This window comes from Hyposmocoma kahamanoa, unplaced genomic scaffold, assembly GCF_003589595.1.
Source record: "Hyposmocoma kahamanoa isolate Upper Pololo Valley unplaced genomic scaffold, ASM358959v1 79, whole genome shotgun sequence".
Classification (NCBI taxonomy): Eukaryota; Metazoa; Arthropoda; class Insecta; order Lepidoptera; family Cosmopterigidae; genus Hyposmocoma; species Hyposmocoma kahamanoa.
Window position 1 is genome coordinate 727,948 of NW_020653993.1, and position 23,274 is coordinate 751,221.

Genomic DNA, 23,274 nt, shown 5'->3' on the forward strand with positions numbered 1-23,274 from the left:
CTCATTGGTCTTTCTTTTCGTTCTGTCTAAGAAGTCATTAATAAGACGAGTTTTGTTTAAATTATAAAAACGATCTAGACGATTCGATTCGCCTTCATTTTGAATCGATTCGCTCGAAAATCGCATTGAAATGAATCGAATCAAAAAATCGCTAGATCGTATTCAATTGAATCGATCCTCATAAAAACCAAATCGTAATCTGCATCCCTAATTTAGGCTTCCCCTGCGACAAAAAAAGTGATCGCCGACTCGACGATATTTAGGCTATGTTTTAAACTATAGAAAAAGGCAATTTTAGGCTACTTATTAATAAAATGTGTGCTTGAATTGTTTTGCAATTTGCAATTGCTTGAATGAAATTACAATCTTGATTGAGGATTTTTGGCGAAAGGAGAGTATACATGAGGAATAGGAACAATTTATTTCAAACAACTCGTTTGGGGATTTGAGTCGTACTGTGGGCAACACTGGTCATATTGGTCAAATTTAGTGATGCAACGAGTCGTATTTTGTTTAACTCGAGTTGACTCGACTCGGTGTCTGATAGAGCAATCGCGAGTCGCGAGTAACGAGAGCGATGCGGCGTATTCATATGAACTCGAACCGACGATTCACCGAGTTGAGCACGATCGTTCAAACGACCGCGGCTCGAGCGTGCTCCTAAGATTCTAGCCGAGTCGGCTTGCCGGGGCGGGTACCGACGGAACCGAGCTAGCTTGAGTTCATAAGAAATTAGCTCGAGTTGACTCGTGAGAGTAACTCGAGTTAATCGAGTAAAAGGGGGTATTCATTATCCTGCATTTCAATCCGCCTTGCCGTCCGCCGCGTAATGCAGGCACAGAGCATTACTCACAAAGAGAATCAGGATTATAATTGAAGTCGCAGCGTGCAAACCACCCTGCAATGCGTCCTGCAAGACTCCTTACGTGGGTTAGCCATACGCAGGATAGTGTGTGAGCAGTCTCCTGCCTGCACGGCGGACGCCAAGCAGGTTGTGAATGGGCCGTTTTAGATAACTCGACTCGCCCATTGCTAAATCGGGCATTCATTATCCTGCATTGCAGTCCGTCTTGCCGTCCGCCGCGTAATGCTGGATTATGAATGTAGTCGTAGCGTGCCTGCCATCCTGTAATGCGTCCTGCGAGACTCCATACATGGGCCATATGCAGATTGCAGGATAGTGTGTGAGCAGTCTCATGTCTGCGCGGCGGACTGCCATGCAGGTAGTGAATGGGCAGCTTAAGATCAATTCTGTCAAATGAAACGAAACTTCAAATTACGATAACAGTTCGATTAATTTCAATTTCATTTGTGTCTCTCCATTTATGTTTTGTGTTTTTAATTATTTCCTTATTGTGGCAGTGTTAATGATTTGCTACATTAACGTTCATGAAAAATGTTAGTTTAGTTTGGTTCAAGAGATTTGCCTTACACCCTGTTCTTTGTCGACTCGTAATAATTTTTACTTTCATTTTTATTAATCTCACATGTTCCTTAAAATCCTGAGTGTTTTACGTATTAACATAGTTGTATTATCATCTAATTTGAATAATATGTCATTGTTTCTAGTATTGTAATAGTAAAATAGCACGATCTCATTTTTTAAATAGCCGAAAATAGAAAAGAAAAATATGGTAGAATTTGTTGGAATTCTGATTTGTGTGCCTTTATATACGGTTGCGTAAGTATTTATTTTAATTTCTGTAACAAACTTAAGTATATATTTCCCGTTATTTTATATTTGTTTGTTAGAAAACATAATTTGTCATTGTAATGACTAAGCATTTTATTAAGGTAATATTTCTGATTTTGTTAACAAAATAACGTCAGAGAACTATAATGTTAGTAAACATGTGGTATTAAATTACCATAACGCTATTTCTTTTTCGAATATGACAGGGGGCTCTCTGGAAACAGAACGTAGAAAATTGCAAATAAAAAAAAATCTTTATAAATTGTTTAATGTTTGAAAAAAAAAAAAAAGACCTAAATGAACACCTTTTATTATAATATTTTTCTCTGTGTCATGTACTTTCTGAGAAAATTCAACAAAGATTTTAGATTTTTTTCATTTACAAGGAGTCCAGGAATTGGATAAATTCAATACTTTTTAGTCTTGTTTTCTTAGTGCCCAAAATACAATTTGGGCACTACATGGAGAGGAGTCATACTTAATTTCGAGAAACACTGTTTCGATCCGACAGTACTTCGACAAAACACATGTTAGATAGGTCACTAGTCCGTCAGATCACTGCTTCGACAACACAAACAGTTCAACTCATCTGAAGAACACAGTCCGATGTGATAAAGAAGAAAGAGAATAAATACATCATTTCGTTATTCAAACTAAGGCGTTTACATATAAAGGTGTTTTGAGAATTTATATATCTAAATTCGTTTCGGTATATATAATCGAACAATGGTTGATCTGACATCTTTACAGCTACCAGCCCTGGCGAGAGATGTCGCTATTCACTGTATTTTAAATTTTTCGTTTTTCGGTTTGTTCCATGGCTTAGTTGGTATAGCATCTGGCACGGTAGAAGACGTTGGTTCAAATGCGGCCGGATCGAAGGAATTTTTTCTGAGTGTTCGATCTTTGTATTAATAATTATAACAAACGAGTGGAATCATTTCACACAAAAAAATTGAATATTAATTCAATAATAATTTAAAATGTTTGTATTATTTTTATAATTTAAATGTGATCAAATCACTTTTGATGGATAATCGACTTTATTATACCAAGAGTAAGATTTAATGTATGATATACATATGTACATGTTAGTTTTGTGGGAAGTGGTAGTAAACATTTTGATTTTGTTCCAGTCTAAAATTGTATTACTGATTGGTAGACTACATATTTATTTAAATTAGTGTAATTAGAGTCAACAATGCTATAAATGCAGTGTTCACCTAGCTTAACAAATTTATTTCACAGGGCACTCTTATTGGGTGTAGGCGTAACTGCGGGACTCTTTGTGTTCCATGTAGCCGTGGTGCCTCTCATATTTAAATACTCGAAGACCTTCCGGAGGAGTCTCGTCTTTGCGAATTTTGGTATGTTAATATCAAGGAATTTACATATATATCTTCACCCTGTCTCTCACTAGAACCTCCACAAGCTACAGTGCTGACAAATTTCTTTCAGCTCCGCAGTAATTACACATGAAATCGCCATATTAATTAAACTCTACTGCTCATTCGTAATGCAGATTCCCTTGAGAAAAATGAGCAAGAAGTTGCTCTTAGTAAATAAACATTTTGTACACATTAATCATTCACAACAATTATTTTAAACATCATAGATCGAGAGTACCTGCATGAGCTATACGGATCATTGCCACGGATTTTTGTTTGTTTCACTCAAGTTCTTAGGTTTTCGTGATTGTTACACATAGGAAATGAAACTATTTTTAAAACTATATTATACCAGTTTGGGATCCAGTATTTCCTCTAATGAAAAATCCCAAAAAGACATAAGACTGCAGTACTAATTAATATGTTTTAGTTTATTCTAATTTCTATTAATAATTAATAATAAATTGAACTTAATAAAAATTCATTCAATAAAATAATTTAATATAGCGTAATAATTAATTAGCTATAGCGTAATAATTAATTAATTAGCGTATAAAACTTAATATAGCGTAAATTGGAATGTTTTCTTTGTAAAATTAAAAATAAGGTATTTAATTAATAACTATTGTAACTATAGTGAAAAAATAGGACTGTAGTTGCACTAAGCCCTCTTTCCACCGGTCCCGCATGCGCTGCGCCGCGAGGCGGCGCTCCCGCTCCACCTCTTGGGGAGCGGGTCGCTCGCCTCGGTCCCTCATTCCCCGCCGGTAGGTGCGGACCTCCGCCAGGACCTCGGCTTCGAGGTCCCACGGCGGAGTACCGGCGAGGACGCATGCGGCAGCGCAGGCCACCATCATGTACGCCCTGCACATTCGCAGGGCGACCACCCTCTGGGGCCTCCTCAGCAGCGACTTCGTCGCCGCTGATAAGGCCCCACTCCAAATGGGAGCCCCGTATAAGGCCATACTCCGGGTCACCCCGGCGTATAGCCTTCTGCATGGGGCTCCCGGCCTCCCGAGGTTGGGCAGGAGCCTGCCCAACGCCGATGCGGCGCCCACTATTCGGGGAGCAAGTTGCCGAAAATGCTCCCCGAAGTTCCATCGCCGGTCTAGGACAAGTCCCAGATATTTCATCTGGGACTTGACCGGGACCGATACTCCCGCGATGGAGATGTGGGCGCCTGCCGGCACCGCCCAACCTCTACCCCTCCCGCCGAAGACGGCCACATCCGTCTTCGGCACGGCGACCTCGAGCCCCAGCAGTTGTATTCGGCGGACCACCATGTCCGCCGCTACTGAGGCTCTTCGGGCCGCCTCCTGGAAGGTGGTCCCCCGGACGGCCACCAGCGTGTCATCGGCGTACGCGATGACCGCCGTCCGCGGGAGCAGCGCGCCCCTCAGCACAAGGTGATTTATTCAGGGCCTGCCTTTGCAGCGTTTCACGCCGGCACTTGAGCTCCTTGTGATCACCACTATTTACAACTCGCAGCCAACAAAAAAGTAACACGTAGGATTTTATTAGCTTCGTTGTTTTCATCTCTTCTAGTGAAGTCATAGCTTGTCCAAGGTCCCTTCTCTTGTATAACGAAATCTGTAGTTACGGTCGTTTTTCCACTGTGGTTGACTTGAGTTTCGATCGGGGCTAGAACTAACAACGTATGAGCGCGCGATTCGAGAGATTCGAACTTGCCCTTTTGGCAATTTCGAAAGGACCCATTTTTTCGTTGACGGACTTCGAAAGTAATCCAGTGACTCTACCACAAGTTTACTGTGACTATGTCTGTTCTATCGCTTGTACAATGGTCAATGTTCTGAAGAACTGTTTGAACAGCAACATTTTATCATCGCACTGCTCGCCACCGGCAGGGAGTCCATCCTCACATTCTGGAACCGAGTCGACCTCATACTGTAAGGTTTCAGAGAAGCTTCCTCTCACGTACAATTAGGCCGTGAAATGAACTTCCTGTCGGGGTTTGCAGGACAGCTTGGACAGCATGGAGGAGGTTTACAGCATGGAGTCCTACAAAAGGGGTTTGAGAAGGGTCCTAAAGACTCTCGTGACGCCCCTGGTGTTGCATTCATAGGCTACTATAACGGGGAACGTAACTTGGGCTTGCGTAGAGGTACTTTTAAACATAAAACTGGGATATTTCCATGATTAAATATTTATTTCATCTTTACTTATCGAAGCCTCGTCTAGAAAAACCGAGATGTTCTTTTTTTTACATTTAATTTTTTTAAACATCATTCGAAACACAAACCTATATTCATTCGACCAGTAATTCTACTCATAGTAGAGTAGAGCCTAGACTACACTACGGTGACCGCTTCCCATCAGGCGGGCTAGCATCGCAGTCGCTAGTGACTGTATGACAAATTATACATTAGCGGTCACAAGAAGAAACAACATTTTGTACAAACATTTTACGAGGTCGCTAGGGATAACTGTCATTGCAATCTCATCGTAGAGACACCGTAGGTCATCCATAGCGGGAAAACGGCCGTAACTACGAATTTATTGCTTCTAGAGTAGGGTCCCAGGTGTGAGTATCGGACGCTTATTAAGGGGCAACACTCATTGTCAGACTTGAAGACATTTGAAGTAAGACAACAATAAAACCTAACCTAACATGTAATCAGTCTTGTCTGAGTTCAGTGTCATTATTTACATCAAATTATAATCTATATCTTTTAATCCATGGACTTTAAACCTTTATTGTTCAACAAAAGCAAAATTATCAAAGGGCTTATTGTTTTATTATTAATTAGTCACCTTCAATTTACTTAGATGGTATTTAAGATAGTAACAATTTTATATAGCTGGATTTGGTTAAACCAAACTGAATATGCTTTATAGTTTTGATAGAGCCACTTCTTTGATAACCTGGTGGCTAAATTGTCAGCACTCAGGATACTAGATCACGTCACGGGTTCGATTTCCGGTAAAACCAAATTGTGAAAGAGATGAAATTGATATTCTCTTTATTGTAAACGATAATACAGCAACAGCTAATAGCCTATAACGTTGCCGTACCATTCAGAGCTTTAAATCGCAGAGATCTTATGGGCACTTCCGCTGCGTCCGTCACTCTAAGACATAGGTTGACTAGTTCTGTGTGCATCTTAGCTCCTTTACCTGAAGGTTAAACAGGAATTTACATTACTACTTGGCGGCACAAATAGCTATGGTGCTGGACGAACTTTTCACAATAAGCTCCACTGCTTCTAAATTCTGCGATATCAAAAGGTCCATTTAGGTTCAAATTTGATCTTGCAGCCACACTTGCGCCAAGCTCTTTTAGCATGGTAAAATAAAACTAGTAGGATAACTCCGTACCAAATCACAGCGCGACTTGAATGTGTCCGTCTCGCGCTGTGTTCGGACGCACACATTCACACAATGAAAGGTACTTTGAGACGACCAGTGTTAGGGTATTACCACACCAATCGATCTATAGTCGATCGATTGATGGTTGAATGAGATCTGGCTCAATTTGTCATCGAATGATGGAACAATCAATCGATGACAGAATGACTATCGCGTGGTGATTCATCGATCGGTGCTCGTCGATCGACAGTTGTTACCACACCAACCGATATTGTCGATTGACCATCGATCGATTGGTGTGGTAACACCCAGATTTGACAGATTTTGCAAATATATGCACTCGTACACGGCGCGCGGCGGGCGCACACACGTAAAAGCCGTTCTGCGATGTTGCATGGAGTTACCATACTTGTTCTTTCATTCTACTATGCTTTTAGTAGAAGTCTTGTCTAAAGCTCGCTCACTTGCAGACACTACGCGATAGGAAAATGTTTTATGCCCACTGTAAAATAGAGATGTAATAAAAAAATCAAATTTTTGTAATTAACATCAAAGTCAAACAATCATTCATTTATAGTCAAAGAATCATATCTACGGCCTCTGTGGTGGCTTGTACACCGGTTTTCATGGTGTTGCTATCTCTGTGGTCCCGGGTTCGATTCCGGCCGGGTCAGTGGAGAAAACTTTTACTATAATGTGTCGGGTCTGGGTGTTTGTGGTACCGTCGTTGTTTCCGATTTCCATAACACAAGTGCTTTAGTTACTTTGGGATCAGAGCAACGTATGCGATGTTGTCTAATATTTATATATATTTATTATTAGTTTGGCTTTTACGCCCCGCCCCTTCTCCAAAATATCGTTTGTGTGAATAAAAAACAATCCATAGGTAAAATAAATTTACATTTGAAAACGTCACCTGTCACTGCTCATTCACTATGCTGACCTCCCAGAGAAGAACGGGCAAGAAACTTGTGATTGCTCTTTTCAAATAAACTTAAATGCTATGGAATACACTTTGAATCAAATTTGTTTGGAATCTAGAGCCGTGTCGTCTGTCCATACATCTTTATCTAACACGTAATCTTCAATTTTGTAATATGACTTTTCAATGGAAATATTTTTATTGTAGTTTTTAAACTTAGGAATTGATATATGCTCCGGAATTTTATTGTAAAAACGTTTACAGTTCCCCATAAAAATCGTTTACCTTGTATAACGAAATCGTGGTACAATGAGTTTGGATGATGTCATGCCACAGTCATGATCCTTAAAATTTCCTCTGCACGAAATCCAAGAACCTAAACAGTACACATAACACCAATCAAAGCAATCTTGATTAATAAATGCCCGTATAATATGTTGGTTTTAGTGCAGTGGCCACCGAACGTGGACTACGATGACCCATCGTCGCGAGGCATTGAAGGCGGACGCAATTTCAACATCGAGTACCATTCCGAAGTAGACCACTGCCCTGTCAAGATAGGTAAGAGCATACTTTTTTGTACACATGAATGTAGCCTCAGTGGCACCACGCTTAGTGGAGTACATGCTCGCGAAAGTTAATGGTATCCTGAGAGCCGAGCGTTTGGAGTCCCACCAAAATATGAATTTGTGGTGAGAGTACCAACTCAATATCTGTCGACCTTCATGAAGGAGGAGTTTTGGCCGACGGGAGGCCTGTTACCGGACACCCACGTTGCGTTACACGTCGCAGTCCATACGTGTTAATAAATAGTGTTTTATTACTTTATTATGTATTTTAATCTATAGGGTATGTATTTATGTATGGGTCTTCGTAACCTGAGAGTAAATAAATAAAATAAGAAACAAATTTATAATTTTACTGTATCAAATGCAGTTACTGGGTTAGGAATATCATTTTCAATTTGTGTTATCGAAGTCATACACGAGTCAACCTTGGAATTATATCTAATACTACAATAATACATAGTTACATATCAATAGACGAGATATATATCTAAAGTAGATATACAGTGTGTTTTTCTAACTGGGACAGTATGGGGAAATCCGAAACCATAGGAGATACAGGGAAACTGTGTAAGATATTATTAAGTCTTATTTGTGAAAACAATTTTGGCATAGTAAATTTTTTGGTCAAGCGTGTGTTGTCCATAAAAAATTAATAAAATAGATTATTTTAAACTTTTTATTGAATTGATATTCAATTATTTTTTGGGAAAATACTCCAATAGTAATATAATAAGTATATAATTATAATTATTAATACAAAGATCGAACACTCAGAAAAAATTGCTTCGATTCGGCCAGATTCGAACCGACGTTTTCTAGCATACCGTGCCAGACGCTATACCAACTAAGCCGCGGAACGAACCAGCGGACCTCACGAATTTTTCTATGTGCTTGCGTCGTGTCTTTGTATTTGGTTTTTCAACGATTTTTTAGTCGTAGCGCCATCTATTAGAAATCTATGAAAGATTTATCACCCAGTTAGTACCTTTACACCTACCAGCCCTGGCGAGAGACGTCGCTATTCACTGTATTTCAAAATTTTTATGGAATTGATATTCAATTATTTTTGTGAAATTACTCCACTAGTTTGTTATAATTATTAATACAAAGATCCGGATCAAAGAAATTTTTTTTTTTGAGTGTTCAATCTTTGTATTAATAATTATTGATTATTTTTCTTAGTAATCAACTCGGTTTAGTGCGAGTATCATTTCTTTGTATTGGAAGAAAAAAAATGGAGACAGCAGAAGTTGGTAAAATTTTATAAAATGGTTTTTTCACACAATGTATTTATGTGCTTTTTTACTTAAATTGTTTAAAATTAATAGTCTATGTATAAAACCACTTTGACATTCGCAAACTTCGAACAAGCTTTGAACTTATGGTTTCAGGAATATGGCACATACTGCCGAAAACATTGTACGAAAGGATAAAAGGCGATTTCGAGCACACCGACAAGGAACAACTGAACAGAATAATGGATGAGGAATTGGCCAAATCCACGATGCCCGTTATGATGTATTGCCACGGTGAGTAGGTACTATAACTTAGACTATAGACTTCTGCAGACAACCGCGTAAAGGACTCGCCACATTTATTTTACGTGAGCGTCCCGGCCACGCGGCTAGTGACAAATGGCCAAATATCCGTTTTAAATAACAAAAGATACAGCACAAAATTATCTTTTAAAAACAGTTAACGTTTTCGACTTATTTTTATTAAACTATTTCAATATTCTAAAACTGGGTTATGGTGTTTTATGATATCTCACAAAATGATTTTGTCACCTAGCGTTTAGTTAGCAGGCGGCAGTCGGCCGCGGGGTTGTATTGTTCAGAGGAATTTAAATGTTCTTGCCTAGTAAATAGAATTCAGATTCGCCGTTAAGTGTTATTGGGCGGTCGCCGAAAACTTTCTTCTCGTGTAACTCGCCGCTTACGATTCAACAGAAAAAGACTGTTCGACTGAATCGGTTTACCTTTTATTTTTTCAAATATTAAGAAACAGATACAAAAAGAACTTAAATCTAGGCCGCCAACGGTGTAACAAAAACCATTTTTGGTTTTACCATCGCGGTAAATAAAAAAAAAATTACAAACTAAACGAATAAAAAAACAACAATAACAATAAAGAAGAATACAAACAAAAAATAATATTAATAATTACGCTGACGTGACTCATTTGTAATATTAACAAAATTCTTACTATTTAAATTGCAAGTAAAATAACAATAAAGAAAAGTAAAAATAAAAAACAAAAATGTGGGTAGGTACCAATCCCATCTGCTGTTTCTAGATTCACAATATTCACAGTGCACCAATACGTCACACATTCCAGAGTTTGTCAATTATTTTTTCTAGGCGTAACACAAGGAAGTATTTTATTGTGTTCTTAATTAAATTTTTTATTACACCGAGTTATTTTATTTTTAAAATAAAACAGTATTTTTATACTGTTTTAGTTTATGTTTATGTTGTGTTCATTAATTTCAGTTTTGAGTTGTACAGGTAGCTATGAATAAATAAATATATAAATAAATCGATACAATAAATCACTAGATCGTATAGAACTCGAGCGGGTCTATTAATACAAGTACCTTGGCCATTTTGTCTCCGACGACCTTAAGGACCTCATGGATATTGAGAGGGAACGCAGGGCGCTGGCGGTCAGGTGTAATATGGTGGTGCGAAGGTTTGCGAGCTGCAGTGAACAAGTAAAGATTCTACTTTTTAAATCATACTGCCAAGTTTTTTACACGTGCAGCCTTTGGACCAACTATCAGCGCCCTCCGAGTACAATATAACAATGGTTTTCGTATGTTGTTGGGGCTGCCGCGGTTCTGCAGCGCGTCAGGCATGTTTGCACAGGCTCGCACTGATGACTTTTATGCCATTATGCGCAAAAAGTCGGTCTCACTGCTCTGCAGACTGCGAGCCAGCTCCAACCCAATACTGAAGACCATTGCCAGGAGAATTGACTCTCCCTTTATGCGGCAACCTTTTTCGCCTCATTTTTAATTGCTTCAAATGTTCATGTTTTTATTTTAATTTTAATTTAATAATGTTTAGATTTAGTGCCTACTAACATAATTTTTAAGAATAAAATTGTTACTAACAAATGTGGACTAAATAGTTGTCTGAAATAAATATATTATTATTATTATGTATACACTTGAATCGATCTTCATAAACATCGAATCGTATTGTGCACCCCTACCGGTGATCACGCACGAAATCGAGAGAAACTGCTTTCACTTCCAGCTCTTCAATAGTCAAATTTTTATTTTTATTCTACCAAGTGACGAGGCGAATAAGTCGTGCACCTGGTGTTAAGCGACACGCCTGTCCATAGCAGTTGCAGTGTCACTCACAGCTTTAAATCGCAAAGATCTGAGAAATTGCCACTGTGCCCGTCAATCTGAGACAAGTTGATAAGTCTCATGTGCCTGTAATTTCACCAGCACCCTTACCCTTCAAAACCGGAACGCTGTAATGCTTCCATTACTGCTTGGCAAGGTAAGGTAGCAGTACTTCCCTGGACAAACTCTTTCACAAGGAACTATATCTACTGCTACTAAATTTAGAAACGGAAACAAGAATTTAGAAAAGGAGCACAATTTCCTTTCTTTTTATTTACAATTGTCATAATGTAGCTCAGGAGCATTGACTTACAAATAAACGGACGACGGGTCTAATACAAAAACCACGAAAAAAATGTCCCAAGTCAACCTATTTAAACGTAGTGACATGTAAAGGAATATGAAAAAACTAAAACGTTGAATATAAATTGTATTGTCATCGCAGTACTGTCTAATTTTGTTTGCTTCGCTGTCAGTCGAACAAACGAAGACTAAAGCGTGAATGACGCTCTGTATACGATTTTAATGCCCTATAAGTTCGGACACTTTTTAGCCCGGACCCGACGTCCATATAATTGTAAGTCAATGCTCAGGAGTTTTAAATTGTGTAATAAAGTAAAAGAATCAAAATTAAGTAGGCATCCAGGCTGACAAAACTATTGGATTATAGGGCAGTGATGTACCACCGGTGGCCACATGACTTTTCTATCAGAAAAGAAATTATTGTCATGTTGATCCCGGTCTGAAGTTGTTACATCTCCGGCACTGCAACGGTTATGGGTTGGCGCGTCACTTACACGTAATCACAAACTCGAATTTCTTTTTTCCGAAACAACGTTTGTTTAAATTTCATCACCCCGAAACAACTGAACCGAATTATAACGAAATCGTTGTTCTTTCAGGACATGTTGAATGTTTATCGCAAATCACGATTAGGTTCGGTTAAGTTAGGTTTAAAAGAAAAAACATTTTCCTCTCATAATTACTTTCGAGGTTATGAAAATTCGAACAAACGTTACTTCTGGAAAATGTCATTTCGGAGTACTGATAGGTAACCCACTTACCACCAGGCGCACAATATGGTTGTCCGTCAAGATAGTTTTATGTAAATAAACATTGACTTAGAAATGAATGGACGACGGGTCTAATACAAAAACCACGAAAACAATGTCCCAAGTCAACCTATTTAAACGTAGTGACATGTAAAGGAATATGAAAAAGCTAAAACGTTGAATTTTAATTGTAATGTCATCGCAGTACTGTCTAATTTTGCTTGCTTCGCTGTCAGTCGAACAAACGAAGACTAAAGCGTGAATGACGCTCTGTATACGATTTTAACGCCCTATAAGTTCGGACACTTATTAGCGCGGACCCAACGTCCATATAATTGTAAGTCAATGTAAATAAACAAATTATTATTTCAGGTAACTCCAATTCCCGTGCGGCCACTCATCGGATACAACTGTACAAATTTTTCCAACAGATGGACTTTCATACAATTGCGTATGATTACAGAGGTAATTTTTTTTATATTATACACTAGCTGGTGCTCGCGACTTGGTCTGCGTAGAATAAGTACTTCGCCTTCGCCTACTGATATTATTATTATTATTATTATGTCTATATTAGACTCTCGCGTCTCCCAAGGCCTAAAAGATTAATTTTGAATTTTTAAATGGGAGACGCGGTATTTATTGGCAATGAAGTGTACTAAGTAATCTTGTGTGCTAACAAGTGAAGTGTCAAGTCGCCACGGTAGGGGCTTTTTGTTTTTTTTTTGTTTACTAACGACAATTTCACGCCTCGTTACTCTGCCAGCCCCTAAATAAAACTCGGCTAAGTGACAAATGGTCTAATATCCGTTTTAAATAGAAAAAGAAAGAGCATAAAATTCTCTTTTCATAATTTCAGTACAGACTACTAAAAAAACCGACCTCAAAAGTACGTGGTATTACATTTATTTGCCAACTTTTTTTTTAAATCAGTTACCGGAAAGTGCGCAAACCCGGATTCATCCCCTAGTTCGCCACTAGACGGAACTTGACACAGGAGATAATAAAAATCGGTTCTAACTACTCAAAGTATATTGAGACAGAAAAACGCCTTGAATTAGAGAATAGCAAAATCAACCATTAAAATAATAGCTCCTTATAATAAAATTTAGGCGTTATTAATAAAAATTAATTTTCATGCGTGAACAGCCACCCTTAGAGGTGGATGATTTTTTTCAAAATGAAATGGGACCACTATGGATCCCACCAATATAGTACCACCTTTCCAACAAAAAAATATTCATGAAAATCGGTTCACAAATACCAGAGTTATCGCGTAACATACATACAAAAAAAAACATACAGTCGAATTCAGAACCTCCTTCTTTTTTTGAAGTCAGTTAACAAGTAGCTGTAAGCTTCCCTAAGATAACAAAATAAAATAAAATTTTCACTTCTCGCCACTGGCGAGACTAGCACAGGATCGTGGTGAATGGCGCAAACTAAGAGAGGCCAATAGCAGTAGGTGAAGTCGGGTCGTGCATGATGATGATGATACAAACTTTTATCCCCGATTTCGATACCTCCAATTAACATTGCGCTGATTTAATTTATGTGTTCTGTTTTCGATTTGTTTTTAGTTTCTCTATTTTTTTCACAAAATTCGGGGAGCATAATATTAGTAAATAAGTATGGCTGTTTACATAAATAACAGAAAACGACAAAACAATAAAGTTTATTTATTTTTTTATTTATTTATTTATTTATTTAAATTCACCAACGCTTAATACATTCGGTTACAACAATGTTTTACACACATTCGATAGGGTGTTACAGTTAAAATGCTTAACCAATTACAGGTGAACATGCCATGATGAGAGTATGAAAGTTAAGACAATTATTATTAATTTACTGTTTTTTTTTTTTTACTGTACTTAAGTTGAAGTAGTGTTTATTGGAGGTATCGATTTCAGATCTTAAGAGACACTTTGAGATTTATTTTTGCGACAAAAAGTAGCCTAAGTCCTTCTCCTAACTCCCATCCATCTCTATACCAACTTCATCAATTTGCTTATAATTTTATTTATTTTTCTTTTATCACAACATGTGACGGGACGAACAAGCGCCTGATGGTAAGCTCACGCCTGTCCATAACAATTGCAGTGCCACTCAGAGCTTTAAACCGCAAAGATCTGAAGGACATTATAACTGCGCCCGACACCCTGAGACATAAGTTGATAAGTCCCGTGTGCCTGTAATTTCACCAGCACCCTTACCCTTCAAAACCGGAACACGGTAATGCTCAGATTACTGCTTGGCGGCAGAAATAGGTAAGGTAGCAGTACTTCCTTGGACGAACTCTTTCACAAAGAGCTCTATTCCTACCAAAATAAGGTATACTCGTACAATAAGCTAATGTACAGTAAAGAGAACATCCAGCTGAATACTTGATATTTTGGACCGATTGTAACGTCAGCGGTATAGAGTTGAATTTAAATCTTAAGTGTCAATAGCAATTTCATCAAAATTGCATGATAAGCGAATGCTTCGTTTATCATGAATCTTTCGTTGACCTGTAACCATAGTGTATTATACTAACCAGTCAATGTAGATGTATGATGTTATATCTTCTCCTAAAGATGTGTCCAGGATTAAAAAATTACAGGCATGTGGGACATGTCAACTTATGTCTCAGGGTGACGGGCGCAGTGGCAGTGCCCCTAAGATCTTTGCGACTTAAAGCTCTGAGTGGCACTGCAACTGTTATGGACAGGCGCATGACTTGGTCGTCCCGTCACTTAATATTATAAAAAAAAAAGGATTTATACGTGTTATGAGGTGTCACTGTAAACTTGTCAATTTCAGGCTACGGTGATTCGACTAACCTGAATCCTACGGAAGACGGCGTGGTGGAGGACTCGCTTGTCGTCTATGAATGGTTGTGCAATACTGTCGCTAAAGAAGGGAAGCGGCCGCCGTTGTTTGTTTGGGGACATTCTTTGGGTGAGTTTGCCTATTAATAATAATAAAGCACACACTCAACATAGCCCTAGGGAAACCCTGTGTCGCGGGTGCCATGGACACACATAAACAACCACAAATTACACCCAAACTCAATGAGACAAATAAATGTAGGCCATACAAATGTTTCTCCACAGACATATCGACCCCTACGCAAAGAATCGTATGTCGAAATTGCCAAGTTTAAGTTTACAGCGTTTTAAAGTTTAGAATTCACTGAAATGAGCGTAATACGTGACTTTAGCATTTCTCGGTTTTATTCAGCAAAGCTCGTTACTGACTAAGTATCGTATTCTAGAACTCTACTCAATGCTCAAGTCAGGATTTGAGTATGGTTTAAAGCACTCGAAATCATACTAAAGTCCCTGTCATTATGGTCGTATTTCCAGTGCTTGTGTTTCCAGTTCAATCCTGACTTGAGCATTGAGTAGAGTTCTAGAATACGACTCATAGAGTATTATAAAATCCTAGATATTGGTTAGATGATCTATTAGATTATTACTCGTCATCATCACAAACCAAAATAATCATACCGAAACAGTTCTATTTAAATTGATTGATATTAACTGCCTGTCGATGTCGAATATTAAAATCGACATTATTCCAATTACGTAAAGCACAAAATCGTAGTATCAAATATGTGACATATAACAACAAGATAATAAATAACAATAAAAAGTAAAATGAGAAAAAGAACTTGATGTCGTGCACTGAAAGATTATAGTCGTAAGATTTGCAAATCTTAGCCTTTTTTGTTAATAGGGACAGGTATATCGTCCCACCTTTTGGGCAATTTACCCGAGCTGTCAACCCGTTTGCTGTCCCGCGAATCGCCCCTGCCGCCGCCCTGCGGACTAATTCTCGAGGCACCTTTCAACAACCTCGCTGATGAAGTTGCACAGCATCCGTTGTCTAAGGTATGTAACTTTTTTCAATAATTTTTACCCACCGTGTGATCGACGATTGTTGCCAAAGTTTTTGAACTTGCATTTACTTAATGTTAAAATTGACAATACAAGAAAAAATGCAAAACAAATTGTTGGGTGTGTAATGGAAGATATAACAACAAATAATCTATTTTCACTTTGTATAACAACATTTGATATAATTTCTAAGGATTTAATCACTCACTGTATATAATCAATAAAAGGTATAACAACAAAAGGCATAATTTCAATGTGTATAATAAACCTTCGGTATAACAAACATTGGATATAATGATTAGGTCGTTTTACGAATAGTTGAAACCTATATTATGTTGAGAAGAAGATTTTTTTATTTAATTAAATGCACAATCGCAAAAATAATACTTTTGATAAAAATATATTTGACTGCTTTGTGTGCAATAAAATATATTTATTAAAACTTTAAGCAGAATATTTAACTGCATAAACTAAGCTAAGCTAAACCCACAAGACGGGGTCGAACCAACCAGCAAATGCAAAGAAAGTCGGTTCTGGCAGCTATGTCATAATTATACTAACCAAGCAACTAGCAAATGCAAACAAATTCGGTTCTATTCATTCACATCTATCCATTGCACCTAAACACCGATGGAATTATATTTATAATACATTATACTAAGTGAATGTCATATCTGAAGTGTTTATATAAAATGAACATTATGCCATTGGTATATTAGATTGAAAGTTGTTGGTACTTGGTACTTGGTGTAACGGGCTGGTGTCTAGTTGTTATTATATCATGCAAGAACATCGAGTATATAACCAGAAATAGAGACGAAATAAGGGCCCTATATTCCTGGTAACATATTAGCGATACAGCTCTTATAAACATCAACTCTCGTTTGCACTGAAATGTAGACATGCCAACTACCAGTGTTGGGCAAAATTTAATTGTTCTGGCAATTAAAGATTGACAATTAATTAATTGTCGATTGCGAAACAGCAATTAACGATTGATCAATTGTTGCAAGTGTGGTGATTGTGCCAAGTTCCCGAGGAGTCCAGACTGTTTATGGATTTTGGGGAGACCCATGAGCAGTTAGTGCTGTGTACTGTCAGTTGTTTTGTTTAAAATACGCGGGTACCGATACTTAGTGTTTTTGTATTGTTTTTGAAGATTTCCTAACGATCCGGGTCATAAGGAAAAATGGATATTCGCCAGAATTGAGGAGTTTCGTTCTTATGTTGAATTCTTATTCGACAAAAGTGTACAAATATGTAAGAAACACATTCAGTACTTGCTCACTCGGAATGACTGTGGATTCTAACAATACTATACACAATTCGAAACCGGTAAAAAACAGGTAATGGTTATTTATAATGCCATATTGCCGTCATGCCGTCGCGTTACTTTCTCAAACACTTATCTTAATTTCACATCAAATTTCCTTCACATTCACACACTGGCTTTTACCTATTCTTAAAGTAATGCATCCAAATTAACACCCTTGATAAGAAATTTAAAATGAATAGAAATTCTTGCCATCTGAATAATCACTCTTTATAAGATAAGTGTTTTGAGAACGTAAGGCGTCGATATATACTTTCGATTTCGATAATATAATATTTGCTTGCCCATCTCTAAAGTATATTTCGAATTCGGCCTGGCCTATCAGAGCGCAGTTGTCACCAGTTGTCATTTGGCAGAATAGTTTTCAATCAAATTAAATGGCATTTCGTCTCTATTTCTGGCTATACACTCGATGGTATACCATAAATTAATTATATCTGTTGAGTGTTATATTGACTAAAAATATGTCATTTGTTGTTATATATTGCGAACCGCACCCCAAATTGTTACTGTGAAATTAAAGTTAGTAAATGAGATGGCAAAACGGACTCATCTCGAAACTTTAAAGCGAATTTTACATGAATAATAATATAATAATAATTATAATAATATCGAGCATGAACAAGTCGTGCGCCTGCGCGTGACACCCACACATACATATCTGTTACAGTTGAATATGTACATATATACAATTACTTTATTGTTATATTCAAGTACCTAAGTATGCATGCGTATGTTGTTCCGTGACCTCACTTGTGTCCTAACTGAAAATCAGTGCTGGGAACGCATTACGTTAGCACCACACAAAGTATCTCAATATTTAATGTTCTTTTTATTATTTGTGTGAATAGTTTTGTTTTAATTTTATCAATTTTTTTGTATATACATTTTTATTATGTGTTTGTTTGTGTTTTTGTTTCGTTTCTTTTTTTTTTGTCTTTTGTGGTGTCGTTGTGGTAAACAAATAAATGTATTTTCTTTCTTTGATAGTAAGCTACACGTCTGTCCATAACAGTTGCAGTGCCATTCAGAGCTTTAAATCTTGCAAAGTTGCAAAGCCCTTTTTCCAGATTTTTAAACGCTCTGCGTGACACTGCAACTGGTATGGACAGGCGTCTAGTTTACCACCAGACGCATGACTTGTTCGTTCGGTCACTTAGTACCATGAAAAAAACACGTAAGAACTCTTTCTTATGAATTATATATAAACTTTATGTTCCAGTTGGTAACCTGGTTGCCGTATTACGAGTCAACGTTTGTGGCACCATTTCGATCGGCGCCGGAACACAAGTTCTGCTCCGAAGTGCATCTTAATCGTGCACGTACTTTGCCTGTGCTTATATTGCACGCGAAAGATGACGTCATTGTGCCTTTCCTAGTCGGTTTAAGGGTAAGATGGTTTAGTAATTTTCACACATTTGATTTTAATATTCCAGAACTGTACTCAATGCTCAAGTCAGGATTTGAGCAGACTTGAGTATGATTTCAAGCACTGGAAATACGACCCTAATGGCAAGGACTTGAGTATGATTTCTAGTGCTTTGAATCATACTCAGATCCTGACTTCAGCATTGAGTAAAGTTCTGGAATACGACCCTTAATCGTGTATAAAAACATATTTTATTCATAGTCTGTATCAATCCATTGTACCAGAAAAGTAAACAAACAGGTCATTGACCCGACCACAGGCACTGCCTCCGTGGTTGAACGGTTACCATGCCGGACTGCCACACAGAGGTCCCAGGTTCAATTCCCGGGCCGGGAGAAATATTTGTATGGCCTACATTTATTTCTCTCGTGAGTTTGGGTGTAATGTGTGGTTGTCTATGTGTGTGTCCATGGCTCCCGCGACACAGGGTTTCCCTAGTGCGAGGCCATGTTGAGTGTGTGCGTTATTATTATTATTATTATAGACAGTTTAGTCATGGCCAACTGTACGGCCAACTACAAATCGATTAATTAATTGAATGAATCCATTTCTTTAATTGAATCAGTTGAAATAGAATGACAGAGAACACACGCGGAGACTGAAAAACAGCACTATGTTGAGACTTCGTCCTTTTCGTCACTCATAGCTCATAATTTGTTAGTACTTAATATCGTGTGATGTTCTATGTAATATGTGTGGATTTGTTTGATGAATAAAGTCCTATTTAATTTTTTAATTTAATTTTAATAACTGGGTCTATATACAATTTATATTTAACCTCACTTTTGATCTAACATTATTCAAATAAGAATTATTAATATGTTATTCTAATGAATATTGCTGGTAAAACTGATGAGATATCAAGTTGAAATCTTCAAAATTGTAATTACATTTTTTATTGATTTGATATTCAATTATTTTTTGTGAAACTACTCTACTAGTTTGTTTTAATTATTGGTACAGAGATCGAACATTTAGAAAAAATCTTTCGATCCGGCCGGATTCGAACCGACGTCTCCTAGCAAACCATGCCAGACGCTGTGCCAACTAACATGGTAACCGTTTAGCCACAAAGGCAGTTATGTTGTGATTTTATTACTTGGCAGGTGGATGTGGTGTATGTTCTAAAATATAAACTTTATAATTATCAATACATAGATCGAACACTTGAGTAATAATTATTAATACAAAGATCGAACACTCAGAAAAAATTCCTTCGATCCGGTCGGATTCGAACCGACGTCTTCTTGCATACCGTGCCAGACGCTATACCAACTAAGCCACGGAACGAACCAACGGACCTCACAAATTTTTCTATGTGCTTGCATCGTGTCTTTGCACTTGGTCTTTCAACGACTTTTTAGTCGTAGCGCCATCTATGAGAAATCTATGACAGATTTATCACCCAGTTAGTATCTTTACAGCTACCAGTCCTGGCGAGAGATGTCGCTATTCACTGTATTAATTAAATTTTTATTGAATTGATATTCAATTATTTTTTGTGAAATTACTCCACTAGTTTGTTATAATTATTAATACAAAGATCGAACACTCAGAAAAAGCACTCAGAAAAAATTCCTTCGATCCGGTCGGATTCGAACCGACGTCTTCTTGCATACCGTGCCAGACGCTATACCAACTAAGCAACGGAACGAACCAACGGACCTCACGAATTTTTCTATGTGCTTGCGTCGTGTCTTTGTACTTGGTCTTTCAACGACTTTTTAGTCGTAGCGCCATCTATGAGAAATCTTTGACAGATTTATCACCCAGTTAGTACCTTTACAGCTACCGGTCCTGGCGAGAGATGTAGCTATTCACTGTATTAATTAAATTTTTATTGAATTGATATTCAATTATTTTTTGTGAAATTACTCCAATAGTTTGTTATAATTATTAATACAAAGATCGAACACTCGAGTAATTTCACAAAAAAATGATTGAATATCATGTTGGTGACACATTCTGACATTCAATAAACGAATTATAAACTTATTTTTATTTTTTCGTGTGCATCTCAAAATAAATAATTATATTGCAGCTATACCGGTCCATAGTGGCGTCACGCATCGATGGCGGTGCGCCAGTGAAACTGCATGCGTACGACAAAAGTCTCGGCTTAGGACACAAATGGATTTGCAATGCAAAAGATTTGCCTCAAGTTGTCGGGTGAGTTTTTACCCTTATCTATAATACCAAAGTCGGCACCGTCCAGGGAAGTATTGCCACCTTACCCATTTCTATCGCCAAGCAGTAATGTGAGTATTACTACGTTCCACACCGTAACGTTCCTAATTACCCTAAATGAGTTATGGTTACATTCTGTATAAAATATTCTAAATTAATTTGACATATGTGCTTTCTATCGAGTTCGTAGGTTTTTACATTTCGATTGTTACACATAGGAAATGAAACTATTTTTCCGGATTTAAATCGCGTATATTCGTTTTTTTTTTCAAAGAAACCGACGTTTGGGGCTCCTTACAGGTCCATGGTCATGTACATGGTCAGTCAGGTACATGGTCGTGGTTGACAACCGTGACCTGTAAAGGGCAAAATAGTTTCATTTCCTATATGTGCTTTAGTCAGTCGATGTACTGATTTAAATAAATATAAAAAATTTGTTGTTATATTGTTAGTACACTTACAAGCTATCTATTCTACTGTTATACTCCGTCCAACCATTTCCTTAATTTATTTTTTTCTTTTAACTTTTGTCATGTGCGGCATGCGAAGTTCGTAATTATTGACATACAACCATAGACACTGCTATATTTCATTGACTCTTACATTTTTTAACTTTAGTGAAGCGACGTGCTCTTTAGCTCCGATATTTATCGAGCCAACAGATTATGTAACGAAGATTATTCAAGTTGATCAATTTTGGTACCTGTCTAGTAAATAATGAAATAAGTTATAAATTGTTAAAATAAATTCTTATTGTTTGTTAAAATGAATCGTCGGATTCTTCTCCATATGAACGGGAATCATCACTTGGATCCTCATTAACATTAATGATTAATTCTTGAGTACACAAATTGTCAAACGCATCATCACGATCCCAATCAGACAATATCTTTTTGGAACCCGCTCACATTCACGATTATAACATTTTGATAAATAAAATCGATTGTTATAAAAAAAGCGAATCTAATTGATTATAATTCGAGCTGTCAAAAGTTAAATAAATGGACGGAGTATAGTACACAAGAATAAAAGTAAAATGCATGAAATGATTACATGCTACCTGCTAAGTTCACCGATCTCCCAGGACGTGAACTTCAGTGAACCTAACAAGCATTCCAGAGTCCCATCTATCCCCTATCATTTTAAGAACTGTGCTTGAGTCCTCTCGCACACCGCTCAGACAGGATGCCATCTTTTTTCATACTAGTCGTAAAGATTATTATACCGAGTGACGGTATGAACAGTCGTGCGCCTAATGTTATCGACACGCCTGCTCATAGCACAAATCGCAAAGATCTGACGTGCACTGCCATCACACCCGTCACCTTAAGACTTCATTCACAAGTCCCATGTGCCTATAATTTCACCAGCACTGTTGCCCTTTAAAACTGGAAAGCAGTTATGCTCACATTACTGCTTGAAGGCAGAAATAGGTAAGATGGCAGTACTTCCCTGGACGAACTCTTTCACAAGGAGCTCTACTGCTGCTAGACCTACCTATCTACCTGTTGGTTATACGGGAAGGGCACTGGGACTCAGTCAGGTCCTGACTCCAGATGAACCCGTTGGCACAGACTTCATACGTTTCTCAAAAGGGTAGTGCCCCCGGGTACACGTACGGCACACTCCCTATCATATAGATGTTAGGTCCAGAGCTCTACTGCTACTAAAGTGAACTACGAATGTCATGATAGTAAAAAAACATCATGTGTTGTTCGTTATAAACTCCCTATAGAGGAGACTCGTGCCCAGCAGTGGTACGCCAATAATAGAGACCGAAAGAAATTAATACGCTGTAATAGTTGAATAGCGTCAAATTGCTGTATGATTGTAAAATCATTGCCCACAAACGACCTTTAAACGTCACCCTGTATATTAATTTTTACTTGTTTGTTTCAGGGAGTTCGTGAAGGACCACCGATAGAGCCTTAACTGCTTACTGTTACTCTATTTTCTGTGATAACAGCACATAGTGACTTTAGCTAGCTTATACAGGGTGTCCACTTAATCTTTAATGTTGTAAAGATTGTACAATTTTAAATTAATTGAAATCCGATTAAAGATATTGCTAACATGCTATACATATAACGAGAGTTTTAAAATGGATTCTAATAGGGTGAAGCAATTGCTTT

At 37.6% G+C, this 23,274-nt stretch overlaps 1 protein-coding gene across 2 annotated transcripts; it reads left to right on the plus strand.

Annotated features, from left to right (window-relative positions):
• The first annotated feature begins 1,336 nt into the window (after nt 1-1,336).
• Nucleotides 1,337-23,235, plus strand: LOC113233652 (monoacylglycerol lipase ABHD12-like). Of its 2 annotated transcripts, none has more exons than XM_026468821.1 (10): nt 1,337-1,681; nt 2,942-3,060; nt 7,778-7,891; nt 9,291-9,428; nt 12,682-12,774; nt 15,115-15,252; nt 16,033-16,187; nt 18,749-18,916; nt 20,997-21,124; nt 23,042-23,235. In XM_026468821.1, the coding sequence occupies exons 1-10, from the start codon at nt 1,632-1,634 to the stop codon at nt 23,064-23,066; spliced, it is 1,128 nt and encodes a 375-aa protein (XP_026324606.1). In that variant the 5' UTR covers nt 1,337-1,631; the 3' UTR covers nt 23,067-23,235. The 2 variants fall into 2 exon arrangements, with proteins under 2 accessions (XP_026324606.1, XP_026324607.1); XM_026468822.1 differs by having other exon boundaries at nt 1,380-1,398.
• The last annotated feature ends 39 nt before the right edge of the window (nt 23,236-23,274 follow it).